The sequence below is a fragment of the Perognathus longimembris genome, chromosome 2 (assembly GCF_023159225.1).
Source record: "Perognathus longimembris pacificus isolate PPM17 chromosome 2, ASM2315922v1, whole genome shotgun sequence".
NCBI classification, from domain to species: Eukaryota; Metazoa; Chordata; class Mammalia; order Rodentia; family Heteromyidae; genus Perognathus; species Perognathus longimembris.
Genome location: NC_063162.1, coordinates 5,724,556 through 5,744,444, shown reverse-complemented (window position 1 = coordinate 5,744,444; position 19,889 = coordinate 5,724,556). Strand labels below are relative to the sequence as shown.

At 60.2% G+C, this 19,889-nt stretch overlaps 1 protein-coding gene across 4 annotated transcripts in view; it reads right to left on the bottom strand.

Annotated features, from left to right (window-relative positions):
• Positions 1-489: 489 nt before the first annotated feature.
• Ctbp2 (C-terminal binding protein 2) overlaps positions 490-19,889 on the bottom strand; it is a 115,404-nt gene continuing 96,004 nt past the window's right edge. For 3 of the 4 annotated variants that reach the window (XM_048338055.1, XM_048338053.1, XM_048338054.1), the window contains 8 exons: positions 8,237-8,391; positions 7,981-8,125; positions 6,924-7,130; positions 4,992-5,206; positions 4,173-4,303; positions 3,692-3,819; positions 3,359-3,476; positions 490-1,873 (listed from right to left, as the gene is read on the bottom strand). In XM_048338055.1, the coding sequence (XP_048194012.1) occupies positions 1,693-1,873; positions 3,359-3,476; positions 3,692-3,819; positions 4,173-4,303; positions 4,992-5,206; positions 6,924-7,130; positions 7,981-8,125; positions 8,237-8,374 (1,263 nt within the window). In that variant the 5' untranslated portion in view covers positions 8,375-8,391 and the 3' untranslated portion in view covers positions 490-1,692. Of the gene's footprint in view, positions 1,874-3,358; positions 3,477-3,691; positions 3,820-4,172; positions 4,304-4,991; positions 5,207-6,923; positions 7,131-7,980; positions 8,126-8,236; positions 8,392-15,399; positions 16,940-19,889 lie in introns of those variants that run through there. The other variant, XM_048338056.1, reaches the window with a different exon arrangement.

Here is a 19,889-nt window from a genome sequence, read left to right as displayed (position 1 = left end):
ACGTGTGCACGGTTGGGGCCATTGACAAAGTGGCTAGGCAGAGAACACTAAATTACATTTCTGCTTCCTGGTACTTTTCATGGCAGTTGGGGTGGGGCTGCCACTGGAAATGAGCAAGACACAAGGTCCAGCAGCCTGCTGCTTTGCAACACTGTTAATGGGCAGGGAGGAAGAGGCTCAGAGGGAGCGCGATGCAATTTTAAATGGACATGGGAATGGCTATTCGTAAATGTCACAAGTTTTTTGGCTTTTCCTGTGTTTACATATTTGGGCAAACTAAAATCCCACAGGTTGGCTGTGGCTGAGGGCGGCACCATTAGACTAGTGTAAGGTCTTGGTTTTCTAAACACATTCAGCATTCTTGAATCTGGTCGTGGGCTGGGCAGGTAGCAACCTGGCGTGGGAAATCGGTTAATTGGCAATGCAGTTTCTTCAGACATCTCAAGCAGGGAGCGTTTACACTGGTGAGATGTACTTGAATTTCAGAACTTAACAAATTTTAATTACTTTTTATTGAAAACTGCACTGAACGCTAAATGTCCACCTTTACAATAAACAAATACAGTAACCGTAACTCACACTAAAACAAAACATACTTCTGATAGCCATTATTTTTTTCTGTTTGGGACAGTTTTAAAGTTTTTCTTTTGTCACAAAAACAGGAATGTACCTATACAAAGGCTCAAAATAGGCCATCTTTTTTAAACAAAAAGGCAATGATTCACAAAAGACTATGAATAGAACATGTAACTAGTTGATACAAATCTAATAGGATTTGTTAAAATCAGTCACATCTAATAACACATCTGAAGTGTTCTTGTATAAAATATCACGTGAAGAAAAGAATTTATCAATGTCTAAAAAAGTGGGTTTGTTCATAGACAATCTGACAAGTTACCATAAAAAGTGTTTCCTGAGACATAAGGAAATGCAACATTATTCTTGAACTCTTAGCAGCTCAAGACTTCCCACTCAATAAAATAGCTGAGGATCTGAAACTGAGAAAATATATTTGAGTACAAACAGCTTGTGAAACTTAATATTTTTTTCTTTTTCTCTCTTTTTTTTTTTTTTTTTTGCATCATCAGAGGGTATTACTGAACTTACAACCAGCTTGCCCGCTCACTATGCAGTTCAGATGGGAGACACTTCCGCGCACGAGCCTGTACTGGCTTCGTCCTGTGCGTGCCGATGTCCGACACAGGCAGTTTCCCCCATTCCGTATTAACTCAATCTTCCTATTAGCAAAAAGAGGTAAGAGAGCCCCTGGAAACCGAGGGGCTTGAGTCCAGGTTTGGGGGGGGGGGGGTATATGTGTGTGTTCCTCTCAATACTTTTATTTTCATGTTTGGAACTTTTGATGCAACATTCTAGAGCAAGTTGCTCAGGACCTGCTGTGCCCAGGGGACTGATAAAGGAAAAAGCTCTATTTATTCTTTGTGATTGGATGCACAGATGAAAAACTTAACACACAATAACAGAAGTTGGTCGTTAATAAGTCCTGTCCTCGTCTTTCGGCGCTTCCGGAGCGGACGCCATCTTGTTTTCAGCTCCTGTAGCTTTAACACTGCAGCGTGGACGACGCATACGTCCAGGGTTCAGTTAGAAAGACTCAAGCTCCTTCTCTCAGTTCATCCGTTCGCCACTGTCTCTTGGTCCCAAGTTTATGAGTGGTTTCTTCGGCACTGTCTGCTATTGCTCGTTGGGGTGCTCTCGATTGTCCCCGTGTTTTGTGGGCTGGTTGGGAGAGGGCGCCTGGGAGGGGTGGGCCACCGTGGGGAGGTTGTGAGTCACCGGGATGCCTCCGGGGATGATCCCTTCCATGGCTGCGGGGAGTCCTCCCGGGGCCACACCCACGATGCCCGGCGGATACCTGGGAACACAGGGAACAAGGGCTCGTCAGCCGGGGGCGCGGAGGAGCCAAGCGACTATGGAGTACCCGGGTGCCCAGAGCAAGGAGAAAGTCTGGCGCCTCGTACACCGCCGGTGGGACGCTAACTGTGGCTTTTAGACAGGAGGGCGACGGCGAATGGCGCCTGTCTGTCTGCGAGGTACTATGTCGTTTACTGGATTCTCTGGGTTCAGCAGTTAGGCTGGGCCTATGGTTTCTAAGGGTGGCTGTTAGTGAACCGAATCATTCTCAAATTCTTACATTCAAATCCTAATCCCCAAGGTGTAAGGAAACAGAGCTAGGAGAAACCGAGGTGAACCCCAAGTTGGTGTGTGGCCCCTCATTGTGAGTGGGAAGTCAAAGTCCTCAGAAGCTAGCCCTGCCAGCACCCTGTTTCCAGGACAACTGTGAGAAAGGCTTGTGGTCACTTCACAAGCTCGGGCAGTTGGTTGCGCGCTCCCTGCCCTGTGTGCGGACGCGGCGTCTGCCTTGGCCGTGCGGAGCTCACGAGGCCCCCAAGCACACGCCACTCGGAGCACTGATTGCAGTGTGCACAGGGCAGGACAAAATTGACTGAGGCGGTGACAGCGGCAGCCCTGGCCGAGGGAGCCAGACGGGGTTCGGGTCTGCAGTGAATGTCTAGCTTCTCCAGAACTTACATTAGTGAGGCCCAATCAGCACACAGTAGTTAGGGCCGAATATCTGGAGACATTTTCTTAGCTGTCACAGTTGGGAGGAGGAGGAGGAGCTTCAGGTACCAAATGGGTGGAGACCAGAGATGATTCTAAGCATCCTATTCGATACTAAGCCTTTTGAGAGTGAGGTGGGTCCCAAGCGTGAATGCAGGAAGTCTTGGGATGAAATAACGAAAGCATTTTTTACAGCATGGAGATTTATTTCCCCAGGAGAAATCAGTGTACCCCACTCATCCATAAGGTCTCTTCCAACCGCAACAGTTCTTCTGTCCATCTTTCCAGTGGACAAGGCATTGCCCCTGGCTGCTCTAACACTCTTGCCAGAGGCTTTCTAGAAGATCCGATTGCTACTTTTGCTCCCTGAAACCTGATTTCCCAGTGGCTGCACAGGGAAAGGCGGCTTGTAGCGTGGGGCCAGTGCAGCTAGGGCGTGCTGGCGTCTGCATGCCAGGCGAGCCGTCTAGTCTCAACCCCTAGGCCCTTTCTAAGCAGGAACTTGCTGGCACGGTGCTGCCCGCCTATAATGCCGGCACTCAAGAGGGCTCAGACAGATTGGTGAGTTTAAGAGACTGTTGCTTTCACAACAGGAAAGATTTTAGAAAACCATGTTTATTCTATGAAATTCAACATTGGACGAGGTGAGAGAATGTACAGGATCCCCATGTCATAAAGCCGAGGGCCTCCTTTCCTCCAGGCACTGTACACCTCCCACACTCCCTCTCTCCCCAAGGGCAAGCGGCTGGTGGTCCCAGCCGTCAGTTCCTCTTCTCACCTGTATGTGGCACCATTGAGCTCGGGATGAATTGCTTGCTGGTCTATTACTGACCAAGGAGCTGATGTGACAAAGAATTCCTTGTTGACACAGTTTCTTAAGCTTTCTGGGATGCGACCTAGAGTAAATGGTCACAGTGAGTTTAGCATCATCCTTGGGGGCTTCTGGAGGGGGACAGACAGTGCTCCTCTCTGCCTGCCATGTTAGGCTCTCTGAAATAGATGGTTCCGGGCTTATATAGACACTGAGCCTGACTTGCACAGAATTTAGTTACCTTGCCCCCCCCCCCCCCCGCACCCACCTGTCACCTGCGGGCTCAGAGGCGCAGCTCACCTGTGATGGCTCGGCGGATCTCCGTGGCGGCTGCTTCCCTCATCTCTAGGGAGGCCTGCTCACTGTACCAGGCCGTGTGGGGGGTACAGATGAGATTTGGCGCGTCTTTGAGCGGACCCTGGGCAAAGCTAGGGAAACGGAAAGGACTTAGTGAGTGGGAAAAGTTTAACAGGGACGTGCTGCAAACTGTCAAGGGAAACTGTCAAGGGGAACTTTTGGCTATGTCACTAGAGCTGGGGAGAAGCGAGTTGTTTCTTCAGGGCTGGGAGCAGCGGAGTTGGGGATGGGTGACAGCAAGGGAAGAGCCAAGTGTGTCAGAGTGTCAACGATGAACTCCCGACGACTACCACCATTCACGTTTGGCCCACTTACAATGAAGGGTATTGTAGTCTTCCAGAACAGAGTACAGAGTGAGTGAAGTTGAAGGCAGGAGAATCAGGTCACTGGCAGGAGGCTACAGGCGGTCCCGCCCAACACTCACCTAAAGGGCTCCGATTCGTGCACGTCCAGGGCCGCGCCTCGTATCCTGCCCTCCTTGAGGGCCTGGGCTAAGGCTTTCTCATCCACCAGGCCACCGCGGGCTGCGTTCACCAGGAACGCCCCCTGCCTCATCTAGGGAAGGAAGGAGAAGCTGGTTACCGCCCGCGCTCAGCAGCAGCCGGAACCCCAGGCTAGGAGGAAAGCTGCGCACCCGGAGTCTAGCTGGCCACTTTGGGAAAAGGGAGTAGGAATTTTTGCAACTAGGGCTTCAACTCAGGGCCTGGGTGCTGTCACTGAGACTCCGTGCTCAAGGCCAGTGCCCTGCTTCGTCCTCACGGGAGGCGGGTTTAACAGCCCGGAGCTGCCAGTGTGTGGCAGCAAGAACCACCTTACAAGCCGGTCATAGTGCTTGAACGTCGGGCCCGGGTGCTGTCCCTGAGCCCTTCAGCTCAAGGCTCTACCACTTGGAGCCACAGGGCCACTTCTGGAAGGGCTTCATGGACTTTGCTGCCTGGGCTGGCTTTGAACTTCAGTCCTCAGATCTCAGCCTCCTGAGTAGCTAGGATGACGGGTGAGCCACCAGCACCCAGCTAGTGAGCAATTCTTGACGGCTTGAGGACTAGGAGGGCTGGCGGTCCGTCATGCGCCTTGTGCTCTTGGAGGCCTGCCTGCCCCACGGGAGCCCACTGGGCCCTAGCAGTTCTTCCCTGGGCTCCGTTGGGTCAAGGAACCATTTTCTAGCCCCTTGGGTTGCAGACCAACAGGTGTCGCCACCTCCAGCAGAGGCTTCTAGGGGTCTGAGGACGTCTGGTTTGGTTACCTGCTTGATGGTAAAGTCATTGATGAGGTGGTGGTTATGTTCGTTGAGATTGCAGTGCAGGGAAACACAGTCGCTCTGATACAGCAGGTCCTGCAGGGTGTAGACCCTCTGCACGCCCAAAGACCGCTCTATGCCGTCCTGCAAGTAGGGGTCATAAAATATGACGCTGAATCCAAAAGCCTTGGCTCGAACAGCAACTGCCTGCCCTGTGCGACCTGTGCAGAGACAGAACGTGCGGGTGAGTGAGGTGTCCCCAGGCCCGCCCTGTGTGAGCCCACCAACCCCACACCACCCTGCGGCCCGCAGCAGGCCAGCCTAACCAATCAGAATGTTCCCAGAACCCTCACGCCCCACCCCCTGCAACTAGCCCGCAGATCCACCCAGTCCTCCCTCCCTCCTTCCTCTACGGTGCCAGTACTAGAGCCGGAAGGCAGAGCGTCATGGTCCTCCTAGCTTTCCATCTGAGGCCCCAGCTTCCGGCATGCTGGTTTGATAGTTGCCATCTGACTGGCAACCGTGCGCCTGGTGCCCGCAGCCTGCACTACCAAGCCACGACGCTGCCACACCACACCCCGCGTACAAAGCCGGGGACCCTGGCAGGCACCTACTGCGCGGAGCGGCTTTCAGGGTGACAACAGATGGCCTGCTACCACTGTATTACAGCCTGTTCCCACGAGCAGGGAAGACACTCCAGTCAGCAAGTCGGGGTCCACGGAGCAGCAGCTGTTAACCTGCCCCTCCCCCGGAGCTTGGTCTCACTGCACAGCACTGAGTTGATGGCATGGCTTTAAGGCAAGGGTCCTATAGAGCCATTCCGGCCAAAGGGACAGGTGCGGTGTCCTAGTGGGTCACCACCTTATCATGAGTGCCACACGGCCAGAGCTAAGCAGAGCTGGGTGCACTCCAAGTGGGATGGAGGAGTGCACAGGGCTAGGTGGGGCAGGAGGCAACAACCATGGCAGCCAGAGTACGTACCAACCCCCCTGCCCTGGGCAGCCGGGCCAGAGCAACAGATACCATGGCGACCGGTCTGGGTGTCCCAACATTTCACACATCCACCTTCATGTCACTCAACTCTAGCCATAGATTTTCTGATCTACTGTCAAAATATCTCAGGCCCTGAAAAGCCACCAGAACCCACATCTGTGTCTTGCTGCCACTGGCTGCCTTTGTGCCACTGTGTCTCACCTCGAGTTAGCCTCCCTTGGAGCAGTGGCCTCCAGGAGCTGCTCAGATGGACAGCTGGAGCCGTGTGTCCAGCGGGGGCTGCCCCAAGGGAAGACTGGGACCCTAACAGGCTGTGGCACGAACTGGGCATTCTGGGGCCGTGCCTTTCCTGTGCCATAAACAGTCCTAGGCGGTTATGGAGGAATGGCGGCAGGCCATGGTGGACCTGGGAGGCAGTGGGGGAGGGGGCTGGCGCTCCACAGGAAGCCCCGCTGAAGCCCAGGACAGACCAGCGGGCTTCGAAAGCTGGACGGTGCGGCGCAGCCCAAGAAAGTTCAGCAACCAAGCCGCTGGGGTGACGAGACTCAGAAGAGGCTGACATGAGCAGCTACTCTGCTCTGCCAGCCCCGGCCACACCAGGGGCTGACAGGTGGATGGTGTTCTAGGGATGGCCAGCAGAGGGCGCTGCAGCGCTCACATTTCCTCCGAAACCCGGGGGACCCGAGGACAGGTGTGGACAGGTGTAAAACACGGGGGCCAGCGGCTTCTGGCATCTTCCTCCTCGAAACCTTCAGGTCTCCCGTGGGGATCCGCACGGCAGCCCTGCGCTAACACCGAGGACCTTCCCAAGGTGCCTGCCTGCCGCCCTCCGGCCACACAGCCCCAGCCCCAGGCCCGCCCAGCGGCGCCGGCGAGGGGCGGCGATGTGCCGCCCGCTGCCCAGGCGAACCTGGCCTCCCAGGACGCGGGCCCAGAGGCACCCACCGAAGCCGATGAGGCCCAGCGTCTCGCCGCGGATCCGGGCCGCTCCCGAGGCCACCTCGCGGATCTGCTCCACGCTCTGCACCCGCGTGCCTTCCCGCAGCGCCTGGTACAGCCACGTGTTCCTCCGGTACAGGTTGAGGATGTGGCAGACGGTGGAGTCGGCGGTCTCCTCCACGGCTGCCGACGGGATGTTGCACACGGCGATGCCTGCGGAGGACAGGGCGGTGAGGAGCCCGTCGCGGGGTGCGGGTCCGGGCAGTGCTCAGCCACCGGCTCTGGTGCTCAAGTCCATCCCCGCACCCACACCCGCGCAGCTAATTCCTCAGCCTCGCTGACCCGAGGCACCAGAGCCCTCAGCCTCACCCGGGCAGGACGTCGGGGGTAGAAGGGCTCCCTGAATGACTGGACTCTGCAAACTAGACCGCGCCCAGGGCATCTTCCTCCCCCCATGGAGCCAGGTGTGATCAGAGATGGCTTCTTGTCTGTTACACTTTAGAGTTGGATGAAAAAGTCCAATTGTTGTGGGTTTGTTTTTGGTTTTAAATCCAACAATAATCTGGGCGTGGTGACACACACCGGTCACGCCAACCCTCTGCAGCAGAGGCTGAATGAAGCAGGAGGACACGAGTTTATGGAGTGGGCAACTGGAAACTTAGAATGAAAAATTCCCAAGGAAAGACCACGTGGAGCGGGGGGGAGTCCTGCCGCGGCCCCCCGCAGTGCCCGTCCCCGCCCGGGGTGGCAGCAGCTGGCCGCGCCTCCTGCCTGGGCCGCTGCACCGCTGCACCACGGGCGGCAGCCTCGGGCTGGTGGAGAGCAGGGGGGGTCCAAGGGCAAGGGGCCGGACCTCCCCCTGCTCCCCAAGACACCGGGGGGTGCTCGTGGGTGAGAGGAAGCCAGGCGGGCCCGCACTGTTCTGCCACGTGCAGACCCCCGACACGGGGCCTCTCCCGACTGCGGCGGGGTGGGGGGGTATGGGCTGACGCGCGGCCGTGTGTCCCCGCGTGGGGAGGGGCCCGCGGCTGTGGACAGTGGCGCCGGGCCGGCCTGCACTCACCAAGCTCGCCGGCGGCCTTGATGTCCACGTTGTCATAGCCGCTGCCGATGCGCACGATGACCCGGAGGGCCTTGAACTTCTCGAGGTCCTCCCGGGTGAGCGTGATGGTGTGGTACATCATGGCCCCCACAGCCTCGTTTAACACCTGTGCAGGAGGCAGACTGGTCAGAGGCCTTGGGGACGGCAGGACAGGCGACCGTTGGGGAGGTCACGGGATGGGGATATTGGGGTGCCAGCCGGGACAGGGGCGGCCCACCTTCTCGTGGATTTCCTGAGTGGACTGCGCGTCGCAGAAGGCCACGGTGGCCAGGTCCTTCAGGATGGGCATCTCCACCGTGCAGTCTCTGCCGTCCAGCAGGGCCACCAGGGGGCGGGGGTGCAGGGGGCCGTTCATGATCTGGGGTCGGATACCTGCGGAGGGAGGCTCGGCTTGGAACGGGCGCGGGGCGGCCAGGGCAGATGTGTGCGGGAACGCCCAAGGTCCTCAGAGGCTGGGCCTGTGTTCTGGGGAGCACCGGGGAGCGGCCCCGGCCCTCATCTCCCAGTGATGGGCGTGTGCATGTGCTCCCAGACGGCGTGCTCTGGGAGAAGCTCTTTCAACCCAGAAACCCAAAGAAAACATCTGGGTGGCTGCGCTGCTCTGGAAACCCGCCTCCACCTCCCGGATGTCGTCAAGCGGCCTCCTAATGAATCAACAGCACAGTGGCGTGACGGCGCGGCTGCCACGACCTCCAGACCACGCACGCCCGGGACTGGGGGACTGCGGGGGCCTGAGATGGCAGCCCCCCTCCCGGCAGCGAGCACAGCCCGGCCTCCCTGCTTTCGTGACCACCAGATCCCTCCGGGAGCGCGAACCCCCGCCTGGAGGGGAGAAGAGGCCCGCGGGGAGGCGGGGCCAAGGGCAGGGGAGGGAGGGGCAGGACAGGCCCTCAGATACTGAGGCGGGCAGTGGAGGAGGATGGGTGTGGGGGGCTGGTGAGCCTCGGCCTTGCACACCTGCTCGCTCACAGGTTGGTGCTAAGAGGAAGCGACAGAGGGGCCCTGACACTCCCTCAACCCGACCCTCAACGGGCCCAGAGGAGATGGGGGAACAAGGATACACCTAAGGAATCGAGGCACCCACTCCTATCCCGGCTCTTCCCTTCCGCTAAGAAGCCAGTCCCCCAAGAGGACAGGTGGTGAGCTGCAGGCAGGAACTTCCCCACATCCCGCGTGACCGTGCCGGGCGTGGAGGCGGGAGATGGCGTGCACAGGCGGGAATCGAGAGCCACCCGAGCCTGGCTGAGAGATCTGTTGTTACCTGGGTAACAAACTGGGTTGCCTAGCGACCACTCCCCTCCCCGACGTCGGTGGCCTTTCTCCTCTGTGACACCCAACCTCGGTCGACCCCCTCAATGGAAGTTAGGCCCTAAGTGCCCGAGACTAAGCTAGCAAAGGTTTGCTTCCAGCTGTACAAGCTTTGTAGCAAGGCAGGAAGTGGAGTGGCTGGAGGGACTTGCTGCACACAGGTGGGGGGGGGGGGGAGGACTGCAAGTGAGGATGGGCGGGGAGATTCCACCACAAAGAGCCCTCGAGTGGGGCTGCAGGCGGAAGCAGTCCCCCCCACGGGTTGGGGGGGGGGCAGGCTGTCCTCCTCCCTTGCTGTCCCAGTGTGCCTTATATGAGCACCTCAATCCAAGGGCAAGTGCCAGAGGGCGGGCCAGGCTTTCTGGAGTGCTAGAACGCAGGGGAAGGTGCATCCGAGATAGCACGTGAGCTGGGCGCGGGTGCCTCATGCCTGTCATCTTAGCTACCTAGGAGGGTGGGGTCTGAGGATCGTGGTTCAAAGCCAGGCGGGGCAGCAAAGTCTGTGAGACTATCTCCAAGAAACCACCAGAAAACGGGAAGTGGCCCCCGGCATCAGGCCCCATGCATGAGCGACCAAAGGTAGAGGATGCTCTCAGGGACGGCCTGACTGGAATGCTCCATTTTCTCCACAGCTTGGGGCATCAGCAGGGGAGAAGAAAGCCCGAGGCAAATCGGTTACCAAGAGTTCCCCACAACCCGAGGGGCGGTGGGGAAAGAGCTCCAGCCCCTGCATACAAAGGCTAGGTAAGTCTCAAAGTGCCAGGGTCAATCGCAGTGCGCAGTGACAGTGCCACACACACCTGTCGCCCCCCCTGCCCCCCGCGCTCACCTTCCCATGGCGCACCCAGCCCTGGGCACCCACGACAAGGGGGGAGAACCGGGCCCCCAAGGGGGAGGGGTGCTGTTCTGGCCGCCTTCTGCCCAACTCAGCGCCCTCCGGGGACCTGAGCGGACACTCAGCCTGGCCCCGAGGACCGAGCCTCACACTCGGGGGTCACGAAGCCTGCAGGCCTGGGTTAGGGGCACCCCACACCTCACCCCCGTCCCTTCTGGGCCGTCCCTCCTTGGGCCCCACACCTCAGCAAGGCTCCCCACTCAAACCCCACAGCCTGCAGGTTAGAACCGGGGCCCAGGCCCAGCGCGTGGGCGTGAGGCAGGACGGGGGCCACGCGTGCCACACCCAGGCACTACTCAACTGCAAAACTCGGGACTTGTACCAGGGGCCTCGGACGGGCCCCCTCCCAGGGGAGAGGCCTGCACCCCAGGCTCCCTCCCCACGGCAGCCCACGCCTCTGCTGATTGTGCTGCTGACACGACGCTTGGGACTTCACCAACCGCAGCATTCCAGAACACGGGGGCCCCGCGGAAGAAGGGCGCTCAGCTCTCCGGGTTCCGTGCTATGGCGGGGCGAGCGGGCTCTTCCCACCCCCACCCGGAGGCTCACTAGGGGCCAGGCTGTGCGAGCAGCCGCGACCCCCACTGGATGGCGCCAAGGTGACAGCTGCCCACAGGGGGTCGGAGCCTTGGACTTCCACTCAGCTCTCAAAGGGCCCTCGCCCTCTGCTGGTGTAACCCCGTGTGCCCACCATGCGAGATACACCCCGTGCCACATTATCAGACACGAGCTGACGTGGCAGTGGTGAGTGCAATTACGGGGGGGGGGGGGGGTGTCCCCACCTGTGCACAACGGTGTGACCCCGCAGCCCCTGCCGCCAGCCACTTCCCATGACACACCGTCAATATTTCACCCAAGTTACCACGTCACGTCAGCTCCCACAGCCGCACACGCGTGGAGGTGCAGGACTGGGACCAGGGGCGCGTGCCCGTGGCCTGCCCGGTCAGCTGAACGCGCCAGGGCCACACCGCGACGAAGTGTCACGAGGACTCCCTTCCAGGCCCTTCTGGCTCCAGGAGCTGAGCGCGCAGCCTCAGAATAAACGGCCACCCGCAGCGGCGCCTCCAACCCTCAGACACGGAGGTGACAGTGACACGGCCACCCAGGGAAGGTCGGCCTGTGCCTGGGCGGGCGGCCCTGTCCCGCCGCAAGCACTGGCCGCGGGCGCGGGGAGCACCTCAGACGACAAGCCAGAAAGTTACCTCTGCCCCAGAGCTTCCCACGGCGGCCATTCTAGAAAGCCCTCGGCGCCCACGAATCCTGCCCTGGGGCAGGGCCACAGGTGACGGGGTAGGGGGCGCAGGTGATTGGGGGGGGCATCCCCTCCTTCCATTACAATTGAGACTCAGGCATCAATCATGGAAATCAACAAGGAGCAATCGCAATGACCAACCCTGAGCCCTTGCAGGCAGCAGGCCTGAGCCATGGTCTGTCCCCCGAAGGCTCAAGAGAACCACACCTCACCTCCATGCCCACCCCAAACCAAACCAGAGGCACAGAACTCCACAACCGCTCCCCACAGCAACGCCGGCTTTCTGGTCATTACCCTTCCTAGCCAGGGGTCATCCACCCCAATCTGTGCTAAGAGTACCTGCAGTACTCAGGAAAAGGGCTTGGCAGAGGATGAGGGGGCGCCTTGGCCATGCCCGCCTAGGCTGAGGAAGGCCTTTGTTACGAAGGACAGAAAATAGCAGCCAGTGAGCGCCCCAGTCCACACGGGCTGCAGATCAAGAGCACATCGAGACCGGCGCCCACTGCCTGGGGCCCCGCCGACGCCTGCGGAAGGGAGCCCGGCAGCTCGGCCCGGCTTCCCAGTTGCGATGAGGTGGACCGACCCCACCTGCCCTCCCAGGAGGGGACAACATGGCTCTCCCCAGGGTCTAATGTCCATAAATACAAGATTCTGCTGCCCGTGCCTGGCTTGGGCCCCTGAGGGCCCAGCTCCAGGCAGCTGACCCCCACAAGCTTAGTAGCTGAACACGCTCCTCCCCCTCCTCTCCTGCCACCTTGCCCTAAGTTCCAACTCATTGATGGAACACCCCCCCTCCATACTGCGCCTTCCCAGCAGGGCCTCAAGCAGCAAGTCCAGCCCTGGTGGAGAACCAAGCACAGAGGCAGCTCTCCCTGGGGTGCTGGGGAAGGCCCAGGCCTGTTCTTCAGCCCCTGTCCCGTGCTTTCTAGAGGAAAAGACAACGCCCTGCCTGGAAAATAAAAGGCTGTAGGGCACCCGCCTAGACAGCACGAAGCCCTGAGTTCGCAACCAAGCACTGCCTCCGGAACACATCGAAACACAGGCGGGAACAGCAAGCCTAGCGCTCAAACAAGGTTTTCCACCAGAGTAAGACCCCCTACTTCCACAGTGCCGGGTCACAAGCCTGAACCCCCACTCCTGCTCAGACTGTCGACTGAAATGAGGCTTCAGTTAACTTTTGTTGCTGCTACTCCATCCACCTCTCCACTAGCTAGGATTACAGGTGTGAACCACCACTCCACATCCACCAACACAAATCGTTCACGTGACTTTCCTCTTTCCTGTGGATGCTAGAAAGCTCACGGGGAAATCCACACACCTGTCATTCTCACACAGTTCTACTGGGAATGCCGCCTGTGCTCTGGATTCCTCTTTTCCGGCCCTCACGTCTGTCCACTCAATTTTTCCTGTGTGTCCTGCAACCGTTGCCGACAGCTAGGCTTAGATCGTCATGGACCAAAGACCCCACAGGGAAATGCCAGAGGCGCTTCCCTGTGGGGATCCTAAGTGGGGGCGTGAAGTCTTCCACTCACTGGTAAGAAACCGGGCAGTTCTTGCTTTGCGTGCTCAGGGTGACGAGGAACAGGCTGCCAGCCCTGAAAGGTTCCCTACTGCCCTACCGGGGAGAAATCGTCACCCACACGTCAGGGGTTTAGATGGCAAGGATGACATCCACCACTGTCACCACCGGGGTCTCCCCAGGACTCCCGGGGGGCTGTCTCTCTGCTAGGAAGACTCCTTGGTTGTAGACCAAGTACACGAAGAGAAAGCAGCTCAAGGAAAATAAAGACGTCCCAGTGAGAGGGGCAGGGACCCCTGTTCCTGGAGGAACAGCGCCGTGGGCTCTGCCCCTGGGTGGAGATCTCTGCGGGCAGGGCTCTGATGACCTTGGGGAAGACAAGACACGAAGATGGCTGCTTGCTGCCTCACTGACTGTGGCAGCAGGCAACGCTGGCCGTGGGTGGCAACGTGGGACCGACCACCCCCGCTGGAAGGCGTGGACACGCGTGCCAAGTCAGTGTGGGAGCGAAGGTGGACGGAACCAACCCAGGGCACTGGCCTGACCCGCCTTCCTGTTATTGCTCTGACCGTGGGGCCACAGGGCCGGCAAACACCAACCCATCGCGAACCTGCAAAACCCAAGACAAAGCCAACGCCAAAACAGCCAAAGCATGCAAAAAAATATGCCGCTATAAACACCCCACCGTCTCTCCCGATGGTCTGGGGGAAGGGAGCCATCTTTCTCCCAGATGGGATGGCAGCATTAACTCGGTGCTGCAGATGAGTGTTCGGGCTCGGGGGGGAGGGGGGGGGGGCAGGCGCTGGCGTGGGGCTCAGGTCCCTGACTCTGCTTAATTCCAACAATGCCCTCCTGGGAATACCAGTGCCTGAGCCAGCACCCAGCACCATCCCCACCCGGCTGTGGGTTTGACAAAACCGGGAAAGGGGAGGAGCAAGTGCCTTTCTCCCCCTCCGCCAACCCCCCCCACTACAGGGCAGAGTCAGGAACCAAGATGACAACTGGGGCTCCGGGACAGAACATTTGACAGAGAAATTCATTTGCTGGCAGGCTTCCGACTGCAGACTTCCTTGGCACTGGCTTGCTGCCCGCCATGAGAGGGAAATCAAAACCAATATTCTTCGGTCTGCAGAAGAGTGTGCTAACAGTCACACTCCAAACAACTTATAAAAAACCTTCACCCCACACCCAAACAACAGTGAGTGTTTTTGTTAGAAGGCACTGCAAAAATAAACAGAAAGGGGAGGGAAAAAGAAGGCAATTTTTCAGGTCCTCCTTCAGCAAAACCTTTCCACGACTTCAAGGAGGAGATAATCTGTGATTATGACCAAACCCTCCCGTTGCTTAGCAACACATAATTAAGGAATATGTTTTCAGATCCGCTTTGCAAAGCCCAGCCATTATCAGATGAAATTACTGGAGCAACAAATGTCATCGCCATGCAAATTAGTTGGTTGCAAAGAAAGAATGTTTGACTGGGAGAGAAAAAGGCTTGGGCCCCTGGAAAAATTACCATCAGACTTCCTTCTTAAAAAAGTCGAAGGACAGTACAGTATCTGATATTAAAAAAGAAAAAATTGATGAGAACAAACTGGATTCTCTAGCAAGAGCAAATGCAGGTAGCTAACCCTGTCTTTTTGGGAAGGTCAAGCCAGAGGAAGAAAAATGGCAGCCAGGACAGAGAGCAGCAAGCGGGCCATTCCTGGACAAAGTGAAGTTCCCATCCCAGGACTGTAAGAGCCAGCTGCTGACACGCGGGGGAGAACACATGCGTGCCGGATGTCAGGAAAACACTGCACTCCAGAAGGACTGCTTTCTAAACTGTGTGGGGAGGCAAACTAATGGACATTTTTGATTCTCAGTCAACAGTTCAAATAAAAAAACCTAACCGTCCAGAGGATGATTAACCACGGCAGCCCACGAAAGACGTGATCCGTGACATTTCCTTCACGCTTTGAAGAAACCCACCCAGCCCCGCTTGAATTTTCCACTTGGAATACATTCTTCCCTACGAGCAAGCAGAATTCCCAACTGTATTTTCCCAAACGAGAGACTAAGCGTGTTTCCGAAACAGCGTGTTCTAAGGGATTTCAACATCTTGCTTTGTTTAGCCCACAAGTGGGGAAATACACACGCGCTTCTATCTCCGTGGCGGGGGCTGGCTGCCGCCTCTCGGGGTGCGTGGGCCCTGCAGAGGCGCCAGCTCGCGCCCAGCTACTCCTGAGACCCCGAGAGCACCCGTGGGCGCCACGGGAAACGGCGCGGGGCGACGGGGCTGGACCGGAGGGGACGCGACCCCCGGGGCCGGCCCATCACCAGGGCTCTGGGGGGTGGGGGGCCCGCGGGGAGCCTCCGCACCCTCCCGGGGCTCGTGCCTAGCTGGGACGGGCGGGAAGGGCGCGTTACTTGGTTCCGTGGCGAGCATGGTGGAGACGATGATGGGCGCTCCGGTGCGCCGGGCCACCTTCTGGTACGGAGAGTGGGGCGTGTGGAGGCTCTGGCCGGCGGGCGGCAGGGCGGGCGGCTCGGAGGGCGCGCTGGGCTTCCGCAGGAGCTGGGGGCTGCCGCGGGGGCTGGGCAGCGGGGAGGCGGCCGGGCCGCGCTTCAGCAGCTCCATGGGCACCGTGTACGAGGTGGAGTAGGCTGTCCGCGGGCCCGGGTGCGCCAGGGCCGCGCCGGCCTGCGGGGCGGCGCACGAGGGGCCCAGCCGCACCGTCAGGGCGCAGGGCGCGGGGGAGCCGTAGCCGGGGTGGGAGGGGAAGTGGGGGGCGGCATAGGCGGCCGCGGTCTCCAGCAGGGGCTGCGAGGGAGCGCTGGCGGGCCGGCGGGCCGGGCTGGGCGGGGCGGGCGGGTCGCCGGGCGGCAGCTCGCCGCGGTGGCTGAAGCTGCCGGCGCGGGCGCGGGGCGCGGGCCCGGCCCGGTCCTGCCGCCGGAGCTGCATCTCCGCCCGGAAGCTGCTGGCCAGGCGGCTCAGGACGCGGGCCTGGCCCAGGTTGGGCGCCACCGTCCTGAGGTCGGCGTCCTCCAGGGTGGCGAGCACGGCCGGGGAGTCGAAGCCCTGCTGCAGCAGGGCGGCCAGCGTGGCCTCCGCCACCCCTTCCGCCCGCAGCAGCGCCAGGAACTCGGGCAGCAGCGCGCTCCTCTTGCCGCCCGGAGGCCCCTGGAGCGCGGCCGGGTCCGCCTCGCAGGGCTCGTACGCCGGCCTGGGGGGCCCGTAGCCGCGGCTCGCCACGCCGGGGGCCACCCCCGGGCTGCCCTCCGAGGCGGCCGCGGGGCCCGGGTCCACCACCAGGCAGGTGGGGGCCACCTGGCGGGCGGCGGCCGGGTCCCCGGGTCCCTCGCTGCCGTCGTCGTACAGCTGGCTGGCGGGGTAGGCGGGGGCCTCCGGCCCGAACCTGCAGTCAGGCGGCTCCCTTCCATAGCGCCCGGGAGACGGGGCCCTGCCGTGGGGCCGCGGGCCGGGGGGCCCGGTCCTCGCCCCGGGGTCTCGGTACAGGTGGCCGGCGTCGTGCAGGGCGGGCGGCTGGCCGTGGACGTGCTCCCAGGGCACCCTGCTGCCCAGCACCCCGTACCCGGGCCCCGGCCGGCCGACTCCTGGGTCCCGGAAACACAGAGGCTCCTTGGACATCCTCGGGCCCCGGGCCGGCTCGCCGTAGTAGTCCTGCGGCGGGAGCGGGCCGCGGCCGGGCTCGTAGAAGGCGAAGTCGGGCGCGGAGCCCTTCCTCGAGGCGCCCGAGTTGGACGCCGCCTCCCGGTACAGGAAGGGCTCGGCGGGGCCGGGCGGGTCACACCAGCCCCCCTCGCCCGGGCCGTAGGTCAGGGAGCCCCTCCTCCCCGGCGGAGGCCGCAGGCTGTCGGCGTCCCCCGCCCAGGGGCCCGCGTACCAGCCGGCCGCATCCCAGCTCTGCGAGCGGCCCACGGGGCCGGGCCTGCTGGGCACCGGCATCGGCGGGGCAGGGAGGCGGCCGCTCTCGCCCGATCTTCAGTTACACGCATCAAACCCAGAGCCGGGGGAGGGCGGGAACGGCCGACGACCGCTTTGTGTTTCAGAGTCCGCCCTCAATTATTAATCCTTTGAAACCTTAGTAGGCAAAACAGCAGCCTGGCGGCAACCGTGCCCGCCGCGGGCCCGGGGGTCTGGCCCACTCGCTCCGGCCCGGACAGGAGCCCGCCCGCGCCGAGCCCGCCCGCCCCCTTCCCGGTGCCGGCTCCCAGGGGCCTCTGCTTCCTCGGCGTGGGGATTAGAAGCTAAATAAAACCCCGAAAGCTTTTGTTCCACGTGACATCTCGTTAGACTGATGGAAGCCGGGGTTTAACCCACACCCACCTCGGCTGACCCCCCAGCTCGGCTCCCTCACCACGGGGCGGGAGGACGAGCCCTGCCCCCCAGTATGGCCTCCCCCGCGGGGAAGCCACAGCCCCCATGTCCACCCGGCCCTAATCCCCCGCCATGAAGCGCTAATCCCGCACACACAGCGAAGAACAAGCACAGCGTGGAGGGGGGCGGGAAGGCCGCGGCCCTCACGGGACGCTGATCTGGGGGCTCTGGAGATGAACCAAATGGCTACAAGGCAGAAGCCCACTTTCTTCCACATGGGCTTCCATGAGCTTGAGGCCAGGGCAGGCGACGGAGCCATCCTGCAGCCCCTGCCGGGCATTCTCCACAACGGCAGCGAGGGGCATCTGGAACCCACCGGAGGGCGCCCCCTCCCCTGCCACATGGCGGCCGGCCTTGGACCCCTGTCTGCCAAGTAACTGAGATGAAACCACAGAGACCCAGGCGACTGCGGTGAGGGAGTGGAGTGGAATTCCATGACAGGAACCGCAGGCACGAGGCCATGCCGTGCTGTTCCCCCTCCCCCGCCCCCCGCACGGGGTCCTGAACTGCACAGACACAACGAGGGACACCCAGTGCTTCACACTCCCCAGAGGCCCGAGTCAATGCTAGAGCACCCACCCTAGCACAGGCGAGGCCGGGGTCAAACCCAGCACTGTGCCCTCTCCGAAAAGGTCACAGCCCGTTATTCCAGTGCAGGCCAAAAGCAACTGCACAATGCCCTGCTGGGTGGCAGAGCCCCAGCTCCCCACCTGCCACCTCCTCAGAGGCCTGACAGGGCTGGGGGATGGGAAACAGAAGACGGCTGGCCTGCAAAATGCTGCACACAGCATGCCTTGCAGGGTCAACGTCTGTGATCTTTCCACCAGGGGGAGGAAAAGACCAGGTGGGCGCGCAGCTCATCCATGGCCGAGGCCAGGCTGACCAAGCCGCATCAAGACAAGACAAGACAGGGAAATGTCAACACAGTCTGGAACTCCACAGACACGACACCAGCCTTCCGGTCACAGCAGGTCCGGGATGAAGGGCCCCGCCACAAAGGAGTGGGCCAGGGCATGTGTGGTTTTTCCTGGGCACCTTCTTGACCAGTTCTGAAACTCAGCAGAGCCTCTTCAGATCCAGAAAGGACGGCGGCCTCCCCGGGAGCCCCCGGGGACCGAGGACAAACCTAAGTGCGTGAGGGGACACGACTACTGTCCCCACGGGACTGTCCCACACTACAGACGAGACAGCCACGTAACGTCTCCACACCATCCCGGTCAGCCCCGGCGCCACAGGGAAGCGCGTGACTCCCAGGCCAGGGAGGATGGAGCGCACAGCCCCGAAGGCGGAGGACGCCTCCACCTAGGCTGGCTCCACCCTCAAGGGCTGACTCGGAGAAAGACAGTGAACAAAAGCAAGAAGACACCTCCCCGTGCCTTTGCCCTGTCAGTTCCCTCACTGCTCCCGAGGCGGCCTGGGGGATGTGTGCAGGCCCCTTCAGAGGGCTGGGTCTACGACGGAGCGATCCGGGCATCGTCCAGTGGCAGAGCATCCCCGACGGGGCGGCTCCCGAGGCCGTACCCGTGACTGCCAAACCACTCGTTAAACCCAGTCCTCAAATCCCAAAGGCCAAAGCCTCGCGAGAACGCAGCGAGGCTTTGCGGGTGGCTGAGGGAAGGGCACGGGTGGGCCGGGGTCACCTCTGCCGGAGAACCGGGGGGCCTGGACGTTCTCCCAGCCCGTTCTGCTTGGCAGCGACCCAAGCTCCTGCAGCCTCCCTGCTGGATTCCCCAAATATTATGACAGATGCTTTCCGCTGTTGGGGAGAAACACCTGTACCTGAGCCCAGGCTTTCGTAAACACTCCGGCAGGCGTTCTCTCCCTTTAAACACTGCAGTCTCTCACAAAGGCCCGGGTTGCTGAAAAATCTGCCTTAATGGCAAGATGGAAGTGATCTGGGAAAGACTAACTCTGGGCCTGAGCACTGTCCCTGAGCTAGCTGTCTACTGCTTGGAGCCATAGCGCACTTCCAGTTTCGTGGTGGTTAATTGGAGATAAGAGCCTCATGGACTTTTCTGCCCAGGCTGGTTTTGAACTGCGATCCTTCTCCTGAGTAGCTAGGTTTACAAGCCACTGGCGCCTGGCTTGGACTTACTTTTAATGCTGCAAGGACCCGCTCTACAGAAAATTGCAAAACTAAAAATATGATTGTCAAAAGAAAAAAACAAAACAAAACAGGAAGATAACCAAACTCTCTTGCAAACAAGGTAAATACAACAAAAGGGTAATGAGGGGGAAAAGCCCAAATATAGCTAAGAGATAGAAGCAACAAGTGTACAAAGTCCATTTTTCATTTCCTGTGAAATGTAAGGTAGAAGTGCACAACGACAGAGACCTCCAGAGATTCAGACCACCCCAGGGAAGGAGAATGAGACCAACCGGGACCTCCATGCTCTCTAGAGCAGCCCCCAAACTCCAAACAAGCACCTCATGTCTGAATGGGATCATCAGAATGGCAACCCGCACTAGCTAGCCAGGGGACTCGAATCTCCGTTCTTCCTGCAAGCTTTGGACCACA